General features: G+C 31.7%; 1 protein-coding gene across 1 annotated transcript; it reads left to right on the plus strand.

Annotated features, from left to right (window-relative positions):
• Nucleotides 1-2,831: 2,831 nt before the first annotated feature.
• LOC103865673 (protein DETOXIFICATION 53) lies at nt 2,832-13,019 on the plus strand. The gene has a single exon (XM_033290487.1). It carries the CDS (start codon nt 10,521-10,523, stop codon nt 11,967-11,969), a length of 1,449 nt encoding a protein of 482 aa, XP_033146378.1. The 5' UTR covers nt 2,832-10,520; the 3' UTR covers nt 11,970-13,019.
• The last annotated feature ends 2,821 nt before the right edge of the window (nt 13,020-15,840 follow it).

Consider the following 15,840-nt stretch of genomic DNA (forward strand, 5'->3'; position numbering starts at 1 on the left):
CAAATGGTACTCATCTTCCACTAATTTAGAGGTAGATCTATTAATTTTAGATATGTATTTTTGTGTGTTCTATAAATGTAGATTTATCTAATCTTCCACTCATTTTCTCTATTTTTAAGTCATTTGAACGTTTTTGGATATGCAGGTTTTTCAGATCTGGATTTGATGTGCAGGTTTTTCAGATCTGGAAGACTTCTGGGACGACTTACATGTTAGTCGTCTGGAAGTCGTCTGGAAGTCGTCTGGACTTCTTGGAAGTCTTCTGACAAAGTCGTCTGGACTTTCAGGAAGTCGTCTGGACTTCCAGGAAGTCGTCTGGACTTCCAGGAAGTCGTCTGGACTTCCGGGAAGTCGTCTGGACTTCCAGGAAGTCGTCTGGACTTCCAGGAAGTCGTCTGGACTTCCAGGAAGTCGTCTGGACTTCCAGGAAGTCGTCTGGATTTTTCTGAGCGTTTTGGTAAGTTCTTATGTCTGATTTTTCTTCATTTGGTAAGTTCTTGTTGTATAAAGTTCTTACTTTTTTCCCAAACTAAAACTCTCCAAACCCACTCTAATCTCTTTGACTTGAAAACACCAAACTTTATATGAATTTTTCAATTTTGTCTCATGTCTTTCTTACTAATCTATTTTTTTTTTGCAGGTTTTTAATTAGATGGTACTCATCTTCCACTAATTTGAAGGTAGATCTATTATTTTTAGATATATATTTTTGTGTGTTATGTAAAGGTAGATTTATCTAATCTTCCACTCATTTTTTTCTGTTTTTAAGCCATTTGAACGTTTTTGAATATGCAGGTTTTTCAGATCTGGATTTAATATGCAGGTTTTTCAGATCTGGAAGACTTCTGGGACGACTTACTTGTTAGTCGTCTGGAAGTCGTCTGGAAGTCGTCTGGAAGTCGTCTGGACTTCCTGTAAAGTCGTCTGGAAGTCGTCTGAACTTCCTAAAAGTCTTCTGGCAAAGTCGTCTGAACTTCCTGGAAGTCGTCTGGACTTTTTAGAAGTCGTCTGGACTTCTTAAAAGTTGTCTGGTCTTGTCTACTCAAGTGGAATCCAAGCTTGTCTTTGTAGATGAATGATCTATAATAGTTTTGTTTGTGGTCTGTTTTGTGAATTGCATGTATACTCTTTTAGTTGTGAATTTTTTGTAAAATCAGTAATAATGTTTTCCAAGATGTATTAAATGTGCTAACAATGTGTTTACACATTTACAAATCAATGAAATAATAGACTTCAGTAGCCTTTTTCTTATCTTTGGATCTCTCATATCCAATAATAAACTCCAATGGCCTTTTTCTCATCATAATAAACAAGAATGTTGGTAAGAGATGGAAACAAACAATAGTAACTAGTCAAAGCATATCATATTTTTTATAAGTTTGCATTGAAAAACTTAGTCAAATTTAGTAAAACTAAGGGAGAGAACATATTTTGTAAATATGAGTTTTACATATCTTGAAGTTACTTATCACTCTTAAAAATACAAGTTATTCAAAAACTAAGGTAGAAGACTTAAAAACTAGTGGAGAAGACGCGGACGACTTCAATCTAAGTTGTCTAGACGACTAAACTATATGTCGTCTGGTCAACGCAGAGGTTATTTTTGCAATTGACTTTGAAATCTGTTATTTCGGACGACTGAAAGTTAAGTCGTCTACTATTGTTTGGTTAAAAAAAAACTCCAAAAAAGCTAGACGACTTACATTTCAGTCGTCAGAGGTTAGTTTTGCATTTGACTGGATTATTTCAGAAGTTTGACTTTTTGGACGACTTACATTTCAGTCGTCTAGTGAAAATTAAAATAATAATATTTTTTTTAAAGTAGACGACTTAAAGTTAAGTCGTCGTAGGTTAGTTTTGCAATTGAAAAAAAAAAACTTCAAGATTTAATTATACACAGACGACTTATAATTCAGTCGTCCACCAGACGACTGAAATGTAAGTCGTCCAGGATTTACGAGGTTTGACCAGAATCTCGGAAAAAAGTCCTGGACGACTTACAATTAAGTCGTCTGGTGGACGACTGAATTATAAGTCGTCTGTGTATAATTAAATCTTGAAGTTTTTTTTTTCAATTGCAAAACTAACCTATGACGACTTAACTTTAAGTCGTCTACTTTTAAAAAAATATTATTATTTTAATTTTCGCCAGACGACTGAAATGTAAGTCGTCTGGGGAAGTCAAACTTCTGAAATTATCCAGTCAAATGCAAAACTAACCTATGACGACTGAAATGTAAGTCGTCTAGGTTCTTTGGAATTTTTTTTGAAACCAAACAATAGTAGACGACTTAACTTTCAGTCGTCTCAGGTTACAGATTTCAAAGTCAATTGCAAAAATAACCTCTGCGTTGACCAGACGACTTCCAGGTAAGTCGTCTACAGCCAGACGACTGAAAGGTAAGTCGTCTACAGCCAGACGACTTCCCAAGTAAGTCGTCTGACGAACAGATCTGGAAAAAAACTCGATGTCATAGCTTAAATTGGTGAGATAAGTTCCTTAGCATACATAAGGCTTCTCCAAGCACACAAAATCACAAACGAAAGTCACCCACCCATAATCGTTGGCTTCTATGACTCTATGAACCATAAAAATTTTAGAATCAAAATCTTGGGTTTTTTTGGCTCATTGTGGAGAGAAAGTGAGAGATATGTTGTGTTTAGTTCACAAGAATGGAAAAAGAAGAAGGGTAAATCGATTTTGGGAGCATTAAGAGCTTCAAATTGGTTGTTCATGGTGGTTGTGGTATTGATGACAATGGCAATCTTGTAATTACTTGAAGATGATGAGGGTGAGAGAGTAAAAATGTCATTTTCGAAAAAAAAAAAAAAAAAAAATTGATGGCATTTTCGTAAATTATATGAACTTGTGGGGTGATTAAGGCAAAACCAATTTTCAAAAAAAAGAGAGGTTAGTTTTGTGTTTGACTTTAAGTTGTAGGTCAATTTTGCAAAAATCTATGGCATTCTGATAAACCAATGATATATTTGTTCAATATCTTGTTGAATTTTCTTTTATTGTTTTCATTAATTTTAATCATTTCCGCAATATGTAGAATATATCATTTACTCTCTTTTTGTAATATGTATAATCTCTAAGAAAAAAACAAATAGCAATTTATACTTTTTCGAAAATCTCCAAACAAGTTTTCAAAAGAAAATTACATTTTCAAAGTTACTAGTTAGAAAAAATTACATGTTTTTTTGTCATCGACACATAATACTAAACAATTACTTTATGATGGAGTTAAGTTAGTTTCAAACTCACAACTGTTAATTAAGGTTAGCATGCACAATCGTTAAACAACTTATAGTTTAATAGAAAATAAGTCAATTCCTTAGTTTTAAAAGATTTAATGATGAATTAACCTCTTGTCATGGTTTTAGATATTGAACACAAGACCTTGACTAAGTCTACCACACATCCATAACATGATCAAAGTCAAATGATGAAAATCAATACTAAATATATGTTTCCTAAACCTTCTCTACTTATCATTTTTTAAGATATTGCAACTAATTATTTTTAGAACATTAGTATGCAATATGGTGATAAACATATAAATTACCCCCATTGACCATAACCACCACATTAAATTTGCTTAGTAGATATCACATAAAATTGCCGAACTACGGAAAAAAAAATTTATTCAAGTTCAATTCTTTTCAGATGATATGGTTTAAATTTGATTAATTATTCTTACCATTGTTTTTATTGTCATATGTTTCTAAACTGACATGCATTCTACTATTGTTTTGAGCTAACAAACTCATGTTGCAGATATCTTTTCTTGTATTTCCGCTTTTGAGTTTGTGTGTTTCGCATGGATCCCTCGTGAGAGGAACATGTTTGCGGATGCTTTAGCCAAAGATGCATTGACTGCATCAGGACAATTTGTGGTTGATGGTGCTGTTATTGCCCTCAACTAACTCCTCTTTATTTTAATATAATCGGTGTTTCAAAAAAAAAAGTAATATATGAAGATTCTAAGAAACCATATGAGATCTACAGATCCAAAAAATGACTGAAAGAATAAGAGTAGAAGTAATGCAACAAAAGTTTGATGGGCCAAAGAGTATGTAATGATAATTTCGTCTCAAATATCACTAGATCATGTGAAGAATCAAGTTTTCTTGTCATTTTAGACATCGATCGAAACCTGTCCTCCAACTCTCGATTCAATCACTTTTATGAATCGGTTTCTAAATTTTTGGTAAGTGAGTTTGCTTATGCTATAACCAAATTCTATTTTGTTTAAACAAAACACAATCAACCAAAAGTGTGTGGAATTGATAACAAAACCGGTTCCAATTTTATTTAAAATGAGGCCCAATAACGGCCCAATACCAGAAACAGCAGTATATTTCATGTCCAAGATACTCGCGCGCCCATTCCATACGCTCCTTCCGCGACCGAACCCAAACGATCTCGTCTCTCTTCCCTCGAAAACTCTGAATACCCGAACCGATTCCCTCACCAGCGATCTCAGCTCCTCGCTTGATATCCCATGGCAGCTCACATGAAATGCCCCGAACTCCCTCGGCCATTGCACCAACGGATCCACCGACCCTTCTCTCCTCGACGCCAATAGCCTCAAATCAATATCCGCTGGGATTATATGACGTGAACCGCAAGGTTCACCTCAGGAATGAGACTCAGGGAGCGTGAGGTCTGCAACCTTGATGGATCGCTTAATGATCACGGCCGGCGAGGATCTTGTTTGCTGTGGAAAAGATCATTTGGCTCTACGGATGGGAGACGGAGGAGGAGGTGGTGGAGTCAATTAAGAGTCGTTCAATGGCTCCTGATTCGCATCAGAGCCATTGAATGATCATATATTCATATGGTTCTCTAACTTCTTTTCCGCTGCGAAGATTTGAATGTCAGATTGGAAAAAAGCTTTGAGAAGTTGAAGATGTTGCCAGCTTGGATTTGGGCTAACGTGTGGGCCGCGTTTGATTTTGACCCCGTCTACTTGTTCTGCTTCGAAGTTGCCAAATGATCTCAAGGACGAGACAAACCTGAGCTTTACTTCAAATGGGTTAGCTTTAGTGAAACCTGGTGTAAGAACCTTTGAATAAATTTGAAAGTATAAAACCTAAACCATATAAATAGCTATATTCGACTAAAAATAAGCCTCGAAAGCAAACTATAGTTTTTTTACGGATAGCATTTATTAACTATTTGGTTTCTTAAAAAAATATTTGTTTTGAAAAAGAAAAAGAAAATCTTTGACATCTACATTACTGAATTCAAATATTGAACAAAATTTAGTCTATCAATGAAAGAACAAAATCTCCTATTAATCAATTTTTCTTAAAATGTTTTTAGGTTGTTGAGTGTATCAGTGTATGGTAAGAAATAAATAATACAAAAGTAATATTGAAAATGTAAAAACATGTGATTGGATCAAATATTTTAATATTCACTTTCATATCTTCACTTTTAGTTGTATTAAAGATAATTAAGCCCCATAAACTACGATTTTCCAACAAAAAAGAATCATATATATGGAAAGAACAATATAACATGTATCCCGACGTTGCCATGAATGATCAAACATAACAGAAACAAACACTATAAAGTTAGTTGATAACAACCCCAACCTAATCGAAGGGTCGTTATTTCAAATAGATATGTATTACAAGGGTATATCATTATAGCTATTGGATGTCTCTGAGTTCCATCTTGTTTTCCTGGAGTGATTAAAATATAAAAGTCTGTACCAACCAAGTTTCGTTTTAAAAGTTTAAGATAAGTGGACCAACTAAGTTAACAAGTGTAAATTCTACATTTTTTACTTTGCAAAGAAAAGTTGATCACAAGTGTGGTGAGTGTGCATTATTGAAGTTGAAGGGCATGCATGTGATTATACACTAATTGGTTAGTCATAGCATCTTCCGTACGTTAGTAAGCTTCGCTAATGGTCCCCATTTGATTTTATAATTTGTCCCATGAGATTTTGGGCAATATATAAGATGACAAGTTACACTATCAACACGAATAGGACGCAGAGCTATAGGAACTAGGAAGGATATTCTTGTATTAAACTTAATACATTGAAAACAGTTGTTTATTACAAACGATATAATTGTATATAGGTTTGGCAATAGGGAGACATGGAACAAGTTTTGGTGACATCGAAGCTGTCGCTATCAAAGAAGATGTAATGAAAGTATCAAATAGCTTACTAACTCATATGTATGGGTCTGAGTAGACAATCCCACACCGCCGCTAATGATTTTGTTATTTCAAAATTCTTCACTTTATCGAAGATATTAACTTTTATGTTAGAGAATTGCAGCTAAAATGCCTTTAAGATGACACCATCATTGATTTTGTATCTTTTACATTATCAAAGAAATTTATATTTATAAAATGTAAATTGCAACTAGACGCCCTTAATCCCTTTCTACGATGTAATTATAATTATGATGTTTATCCTTATGTAAATATTGTGGAAAAGTGATCCAAATGATTTTTTCTGTAAATTTAATTCTTGTATATGTAAATTGATATTTTTTTGGTTAAGAAAAATAAGAATAACTATATAAATATATTCCAATAAATAAAAGTGAAATTATTTTGTGACAGAGACCAAAACACGAAAGTGTAGGTATAAGAATACGCAATGTAAAAGTTTATTCTATAAGAACCCATATATCATATACGTAAAAACTAACGTATGTACATCTAATGATAAGTAAGATATATGATGATGGTGTCTATGGATGGTGGAGAATCTATACATCTAATATTCTGACAACCAACTCTCGTGATCTAGCCAAACTATCTAACAAAATCATATTGCTCTAACTCTTGTTCTTGTTGGTTACATAAAGCAATAATTAGGCGAAAAGGGTTCAAAACCCTGTTGAGAATAAGTTTCACGGTTTTACCAAGAGACAAACCCATCAAATGATTTTCGAATTTTGAAACCAAGATATATCCAATACGATCAATCTAACCCTGTTGAGGAACTCAGAACGTCAACAAGTACATCAGCTGCAAGTACCATGTGTCAATCACACTTCTCATTTTCCTATGCACCGAACCAGAAAAAATCTTCTTCACTATCTATATGTTGGGAGAACGTGAAACACAAACTGCAAACATGTGTATCGATGATATACAATTATTAGTCTTAGATTTTTGTGAAACTAGTTCTTGACTGGAGTTTTATACATTCATTATTATACGAAGTTTAAACTAGGTGTAGCAATAGATAATAATAATTAAACCCAAGCATGGTTTATCTAAAGATGATATACATAGAGAGTTCCCAAAGCTTTTTACTTCTCCACTTTCATCATCGGTGGCATTCTCATCTGATAGGCCCTTGAGCATTTTAATCACACACACACACACATATATATATATATATATAACTGCTTCTTTTTGAGAAATATAGGTGATCATAACTGCTTTGTTGTCTCTCTTCATTGCCAGAATTGAACATCTAGCTATACATTTAGCGTTATCAAGTAAATCATATTGTCTAGCGTCTAACAAAATTTGGTTTAAAATGTATTAACTACAAGTCTTAATGAAACGAAGGAAGTAAACTATTGTCAAAAGTTATATAGGAAAGAAACATTCAAACACTAATCTAAAAGAGACGAATATAATTAAAGGCAAGAGTTGGCAAATATTTTATCCACCAAAGTGAAGTCATATTATATTTGATTTTTTACTATAAGTGTAAGCCTTTCTTATTTTTTTTGTCAAGCTTGCTATAAGTAGAAAATAAAGTATAAAGGAAACACTTTAGTTAATTCGTTCAGTGACTTCTGTCTAAGATAACTGTGTGGAAGTGTATATATATATATTAAGAAGATAACACTTAACTCATGTCTATACATACATACGAAGAAACAGGTTCCGGGAAGAAAAAAATAGTCCTACACATACATACATATTTTTTAATGGAAAAGGCGAGTAAAATTGTAAAGTAATTGAGAATAATTATGGTGGACTAATGGAAGTGAACATAAATACGAGGGGAAGGAACATAAACATTCTCCTTCTCTCTCACACTCCCAGACACACACTCGTTCCAGTTTTCGTAGTTACTAACATATCTTTTTGTTAAGTGAAGTGTGATAAATATAATATACAAACATCAATATAAATGAGCATGTGCAGATCGAACATGAAAAGCAGTGAGTCTGGAGAGATTGTAAACGGAGAATGCGATGTTTCAACGTCCGTAAAAGAAGAAACTAGTGGCAACGCCAAATTCTCCGCTGGTCTCCGTCGCATCCCTTTCAACGAGGCTTGTTTCTATCTCCTTCTTGTTTACATTTTCGTCCACAAAGTATTTTTTGATTAGGTTGGACAATGCTTACTGTTTTTTTTACTAAGACAATGCTTACTGTTTGATTCATACTTCTCGTGTGTTTTCATTGGTGAAAACTAGTTTTCGTGATTCAAGATCTTATTCACATAATATAGATACGTTATCTACGTTTTTTATACTCTACATTTTCGGTCACTTTTTCAGGTTTTGGGGTGTAAATTATATGGAATTCTTGGAACTTGATCTTAGACTGGACTGAATGCCTGCTTTTGACTGTTTTAATAGCAATTTAATGGAAAGTAATGTATCTCTTTTAGAATCAATTTGAAGAAAACTTCAATATTTTCACTTAGTTAACAAGTATATTGTCATCCATTATATGTAACTGTTGTCTATGTATATATGATGTATGAATGTGTGTGTGTTGATATTTATATATATGAATAAAGCGTCACTAGTATGATATGCATCCTCAGTTTCATGGACTGAGATAGATGCTTTGTTTTGGGGTTGTACTTACTTAGAAAAGTTTTCTATATATGTTTCCTCATTATATATATTTTTATTAGCTCATTTAGTTAGTACAAAGTACTTTATTATCTTATTAGTTCTGTTTTAAATATAATCTACTTACTTTTCATTTACTTTCTTGAAAACTCTTAACTTATTTTCTTTTTGATATCTCAATTATAGTTCATTATATTTTTTATGATATATGAATTCCTTCTTAGACGATTTTATGATATCACAATTAAAGTTTTCTATATATGTTTCCTCATTATATATATTTTTCTTAGCTCATTTAGTTAGTACAAAGTACTTTATTATCTTATTAGTTCCATTTTAAATATAATCTACTTACTTTTCATTTACTTTTCTTGAAAACTCTTTAGTCATTTTCTTTTTGATATCTCAATTATAGTTCATTATATTTTTTATGATATATGAATTCCTTCTTAGACGATTTTGTGTTTGTAAAGTATTGATATTTCTAGTGAAAATCATAAAATGAAAGATATCTAAGCTGATTTGTTTTCAAAAAGAAAATAAAAGGTGCGTTTTTTAGAACCCATGATGACTTTTATTAAAAAAGATCCTAGAATGTTGGTACAGTTAGTCATTCGCTTTTCTGTCACTAGTGAATTTGATTATTCAGTTCTAAAAGTTATAGAATTTAAACCTTTTTTCTCTTCTTTTTGAACTTTCTCCTTCCAGTCCCAGTGGCCATGTGATGCGACCATCTTCCTCGTGCTTCCAAATTACTCTTAATTTTTAATGATAAATATTATTTTCGTAGTATATGTAATATCGTTCTGTTGATCACAATAACAATTTACTTTAAGCCTACTTTTTTTTAATACAAAGAGCGTTTTGTACTTGAAATGTAAAAAAATAGTCAAATACTATATTATACAATTTGTAAATTGGAAATTTATTTTTTTTTTCTCAACACTTGTTTAGTTTTGTTTATAGAACGAGTACTAATGAGTGGGTATATACAGTACCAGTCCTGAGGGGAAGCCATAGAATTATAGAAGTATGTGTTTCCAGCCTTGTTTACGATAAATAAATATCCACGTCCGCAAATTTAACAGAATCTCTTGTAGCTCAGTTGGATAATAACATGCAAATATCATGAGAGGTGAAAGTCATTTTTCAATATTTTTGTTACCATTTATTATTTTGGGCTTCCGACCCCCGAGTCAGTGGCGGATGTAGCCAATTTTTTTGTTGGGGGGCAAGTTACAAGTAAACATAGAAATTAGAGGTAGAATATAAATATGAGTGATGTATCATATCTAATGATGCACAAAGATAGACATTAAACATAAAGGAAAAATAACTAGTTTTTTTTGTTTTGTTAATGTCAATATAATTATCTCTCGCGTCTCAATTAGTATATAATTATAGTACAATGAAACCTCTATACATTAATAAATTAATGATGCTGAGACTATACTAAAACTATAATTTTTTATTAATTTATAAATATATTAATTTATCGATATATTAATTAAATCAAAAACTCAATTTAGAACTATAAAATTATATTATTTTATACAGATTTTTAGTATATATTAATTTATAAAATATTAATTTAAAAAGGTTATACACATAACATTTTCTTGAATGCGTTTTGGTACAAGTCTAGAACAGTAAAATAATAAATAGTTGTTCAATAATTGAAAAAACTAACGAAAATGTCACAACTTTTTTTCCATGCAGGTGGGAGAGGAAATGGCATCGCTAACAAAAATAGCATGCCCGATCGTGATGACATCACTCCTCATTTTCTCCAGATCATTAATCTCAATGTGGTTTCTAAGTCACCTCGGGAAAGTTGAACTCGCTGGCGGTGCACTCGCCATGGGCTTCGGAAACATCACTGGAGTCTCGGTACTCAAAGGTCTTTCCGTTGGTATGGACCCAATCTGTGGCCAAGCCTTTGGAGCCAAACGTTGGACCGTACTTAGCCACACGTTTCAGAAAATGTTCTGCCTCTTAACTGCCGTTTCTATACCAATAGCCGTTGCATGGCTCAACATCGAACCCATATTCCTCAGGTTGGGTCAGGACCCCGACATAACCCGTGTCGCAAAGAGTTACATGGTCTTCTTCGTCCCTGAGTTACTAGCTCAGGCCATGCTCCACCCGCTCCGAACGTTCCTCAGAACGCAAGGCTTAACGTCACCGTTGACCATATCAGCGATCATATCCATTCTTCTACATCCTCTATTTAACTACGTCTTCGTCGTGCGTATGCGTTTAGGTGTTGAAGGTGTCGCGGTCGCGATGGCCTTCAACACTATGAACATCAACGTGGGACTGCTCGTCTACACGTGTTTTTCGGACTCTCTAATCAAACCGTGGGAAGGACTTGCTTTGCGGTCGCTTTTCCGCGGTTGGTGGCCGCTGCTTTCTCTAGCCGCACCAAGCGCTATCTCGGTGTGTTTGGAGTATTGGTGGTATGAGATAATGCTTTTTCTTTGTGGGCTTCTCGGTAACCCTAAAGCAAGTGTTTCGGCCATGGGGATAATGATTCAGACAACGGGGCTACTCTACGTAGTCCCATTCGCTATAAGCACGGCCATTGCGACTCGTGTAGGACATGCGCTTGGTGGCGGCCATCCTACACGGGCGCAATGTACAACCGTTATCGGTCTGATACTCGCGGTAGCGTACGGGCTATCAGCTGCTGTCTTTGTAACCGCGCTCAGGTCGGTTTGGGGGAAGATGTTTACGGATGAAACCGAGATTCTTGGGTTGATCTCGTCGGCGCTTCCGATCTTAGGGCTTTGTGAAATCGGAAACTCGCCGCAGACAGCGGCTTGCGGAGTCTTGACAGGCACGGCGAGGCCTAAAGATGGGGCACGTGTTAACCTATGTGCGTTCTACATCGTCGGCTTGCCTGTGGCAGTAACGTCCACGTTTGGGTTTAAAGTTGGGTTTTGTGGGCTATGGTACGGTATGCTCGCTGCGCAGATTACATGTTTGGTTATGATGCTTTGTACGTTGGTTCGTACGGACTGGGAACATCAGGTGAAGCGAGCAGAGGCACTTACCGCCGCTGCAGCTGATAGAAGTCGTTCGGAAGAACATACCATCCATACCGAAGTCGAAAATGATGATGATCTAGAGATTGGTTTGTTACAAAACACAAATGACTAATTTAGAATTGTTTAAAATTTTCAATCGGAAATTTTAACGGATTGTTAATTATATATAGGGTTTTTTTCTTTGGGCAAATTAAAATACTCTAGATAGAGTTGCATCCAAATTGTTATAGGCTGATAAACAATATCTTGGTAAAAGTGTCATAAGTACGATCAAATTGGTTGAGCTAAGTTTTGTTAACATGTAAGCAACCATTTTTTTTTCATATAAAGTCAACTATGTAGTGAAGAAATAGTTGTGACGAAATTTAATGATTTATGACTCCTCTAAAATGCCTCTGAATTTTTGTGAACAACAAACAATAAGGCCGACTCTCCCAGCTCACCCAGCCCAATCATATATGATCTATGTTACACGGTACATCAGGCTATTTCTTGCCGTAGCTAGGATTGTTGGTTAGGAACGTAAAATAAATAATTTGAGGATTCATATCCATAACCCGCTCCATGTTGGGACGATTTGTATTTAGCAAGTTCTCGGTTTGGATTGACACATCTGTGTATATGACCTCTGAGTTTCTCATTCTAATTTTTAAATAAATTTTCCAAAACCTGCTATTTTTGGAAAGTTGTCATTTCGTTGTAAAAATATTGTAGATTTGAGATTGTGATTTATAAATTAGGATAAAAGAGTTTTTGTTGATAGATATGTATGCTTTAAAAAATTTTGATCAATAAGTTATAATGTTTAAATAAATTTTCCAAAACCTACTATTTTGGGAAAGTTATTATTTTTCTATAGAAATATTGCAGATTTTGGATTGTTATTTAGAAATTAGGATAACAAGATTTTTTGTTGACAGATGGGTATGCTTTTGTAATTTTTGATAAATATGTTATATTTTAAAAATAAAATTTATAAGAACTGCTATATTTTGGAAAGTTATCATTTTTGTAGAGAAATAATGTAGATTTGGGATTGTGATTTAGAAATTAAGATAACAAAAGTTTTTTTGTTAGAGATGGGTATGGTTTTAGAATTTTTGATCAATAGGTTATAATTTTTAAATAAATTTTCTAAAACCTGCTATTTTTGGAAAATTATCATTTTGTTGATAAATATTGTAGATTTGGAATTATGATTTAGAAATAAGGATAACAAGAGTTTTTATTGATATATGGGTATGCTTTTAGAATTTTTGATCAATATGTATCTTTTAGATAAATTTTCTAAAACTTGCTATTTTAAAAACAAATTATCATTTTTTGTAGAGAAATATTGTAGATATATGATTGTGATTTAGAAATTAGGATAACAAGAGTTTTTGTTAATAGTTGGTACGCACTTTTAGAACTTTTGATCAATAAGTTATAATGTTTAAATATATTTTCCAAAACCTACTATTTTGGGAAATTTGTCATTTTTCTAGAGAAATATTGTGGATTTTGGATTGTTATTTAGAAATTAGGATAACAAGAGTTTTTGTTGATAGATGAGTATGTTTTTATAATTTTTTTACCAATAGGTTATCACTTTAAATTAAATTTTCCAAAATCTGCTACGTTGGGAAAATTATCATTTTTGTACAGAAATATTATAAATTTGGGATTGTGATTTAGAAATTAAGATAACAAGATTTTTGTTGATATATGGGTATGCTTTTGTAAATTTTAATCAATAGGTTATATTTTATAAATAAGATTTATAAGAACTGCTATTTTTAGAAAGTTATCATTTTCGTAGAGAAATATTGTATATTTGGAATTGTGATTTAGAAAGTAGGATAACAAGAGTTTTTGGTTATAGATGGGTATGGTTTAAGAAATTTTCATCAATAGGATATAATATTTAAATATAATTTCCAAAACCTGATATTTTTGGAAAGTTGTCATTTTGTTGATAAATATTGTAGATTTGAGATTGTGATTTAGAAATTAGGATAAAAATAGTTTTTGTTGATAGATAGGTATGCTTTTAGAATTTTTTTATCAATAAGTTATAATGTTTAAATAAATTTTTCCAAAACCTACTATTTTGGGAAAGTTATCATTTTTCTATAGAAATATTGTAGATTTTGGATTGTGATTTAGAACTTAGGATAACAAGAGTTTTTTTTGATAGATGGGTAATATTTTATAAATTTTTTCAATAAAATGTAATGTTTAAATAATTTTTCCAAAACCTACTATTTTGGGAAAGTTATCATTTTTCTAGAGAAAAACTGTAGATTTTGGATTGTGATTTAGGATTGTATTTAGAAATTAGGATAACAAGATTTTTTATTGATAGATGGGTATGATTTTGTAATTTTTGAACAATAGGTTATATTTTATAAATAAAATTTCTAAGAACTTCTATTTTTTGGAAAGTTATCATTTCTGTAGAGAAATATTATATATTTGAGATTGTGATTTAGAAATTTGGATATCAAGAGCTTTTGGTTATAAATGGGTATGGTTTGTAGTTTGCTCAAAAATGGGTATGGTTTAAGAAATTTTGATCAATATATTATAATTTTTAAATAAATTTTCAAAAACTTACTTTTTTTTGGAAAGTTGTCATTTTATTTATAAATATTTTAGATTTAGGATTGTGATTTAGAAATTAGGATAACAAGAGTTTTTGTTGACATATAGGTATACTTTTAGAATTTTTGATCAATAAGTTATAATGCTTAAATAAATTTTTCAAAATCTACTATTTTGAGAAAGTTATCATTTTTCTATAGAGATATTGTAGAATTGGGATTGTGATTTAAAAATTAGGATAACAAGAGTTTTTGTTGATAGATAGGTATGCTTTTAGAATTTTTGATCAATAAGTTATAATGTTCAAATAAATGATCCAAAAGCTACTATTTTGGGGAAATTATCATTTTTTCTATAAAAATATTGTATATTCGGGATTGTAATTTAGAAATTAGGATATCAAGAGTTTTTGGATATAGATGGGTATGGTTTAAGAATTTTTGATCAATAGGTTCTAATTTTTAAGTAAATTTTTCAAAACTTACTATTTTTGGAAAGTTATCATTTTTCTATAGAAATATTGTAGATTTGAGATTGTGATTTTGAAACTAGGATAACAAGAGCTTTTGTTGTTAGATAGGTATGCTTTTATAATTTTTTATCAATAGGTTATATTTTTTAAATAAATTTTCTAAAACCTACTATTTTGGAAAAATTATCATTTTTGCAGAGAAATATTATAGATTTGTGATTGTTATTTTGAAATTAGGATAACAAGATTTTTTATTGATAGATGGGTATGCTTTTGTAATTTTGTATCATTAGGTTATAATTTTAAAATAAAATTTCTAAGAATTGTTATTTTTAGAAAATTATCATTTTCATAGAGAAATATTGTATATTTGGGATTGTGACTTAGAAATTAAGAAATCAAGAGCTTTTGGTTATAGATGGGTGTGGTTTAAGAATTTTTGATCAATAGTTTATAATTTTTAAATAAATTGTCCAAAACTTATTATTTTTGGAAAGTTATCATTTGTTGATAAAAATTGTAGATTTGGGATTGTGACTTAGAAATTAGGATAACAAGAGTTTGAGTTGATAGATAGGTATGCTTTTAGAAATTTTGATCAATAAGTTATAATGTTTATATAAATTTTCCAAAACCTACTATTTTGGAAAATTTATAATTTTGTATAGAAATTTTGTAGATTTTGGACTGTGATTTAGAAATTAGGATAACAAGAATTATCATTTTATTGTAGAAATATTGTAGATTTTGGATTGTGATTTAGAAATTAGGATAACAAGAGTTTTTTTTTGATAGATGGGTATGGTTTTATAATTTTTTATCAATAGGTTACATTTTTTAAATAAATTTTCCAAAACCTACTATTTTGGGAAAATTATCATTTTTGCAGAGAAATATTATAGATTTTTGATTGTGATTTTGAAAT

This window comes from Brassica rapa, chromosome A04 (assembly GCF_000309985.2).
Source record: "Brassica rapa cultivar Chiifu-401-42 chromosome A04, CAAS_Brap_v3.01, whole genome shotgun sequence".
Classification (NCBI taxonomy): domain Eukaryota; kingdom Viridiplantae; phylum Streptophyta; class Magnoliopsida; order Brassicales; family Brassicaceae; genus Brassica; species Brassica rapa.

Bases quoted from the DNA above. Each gene is read 5' to 3' on its own strand.
- LOC103865673 (XM_033290487.1), top strand. From the start codon at position 10,521: ATGCAGGTGGGAGAGGAAATGGCATCGCTAACAAAAATAGCATGCCCG.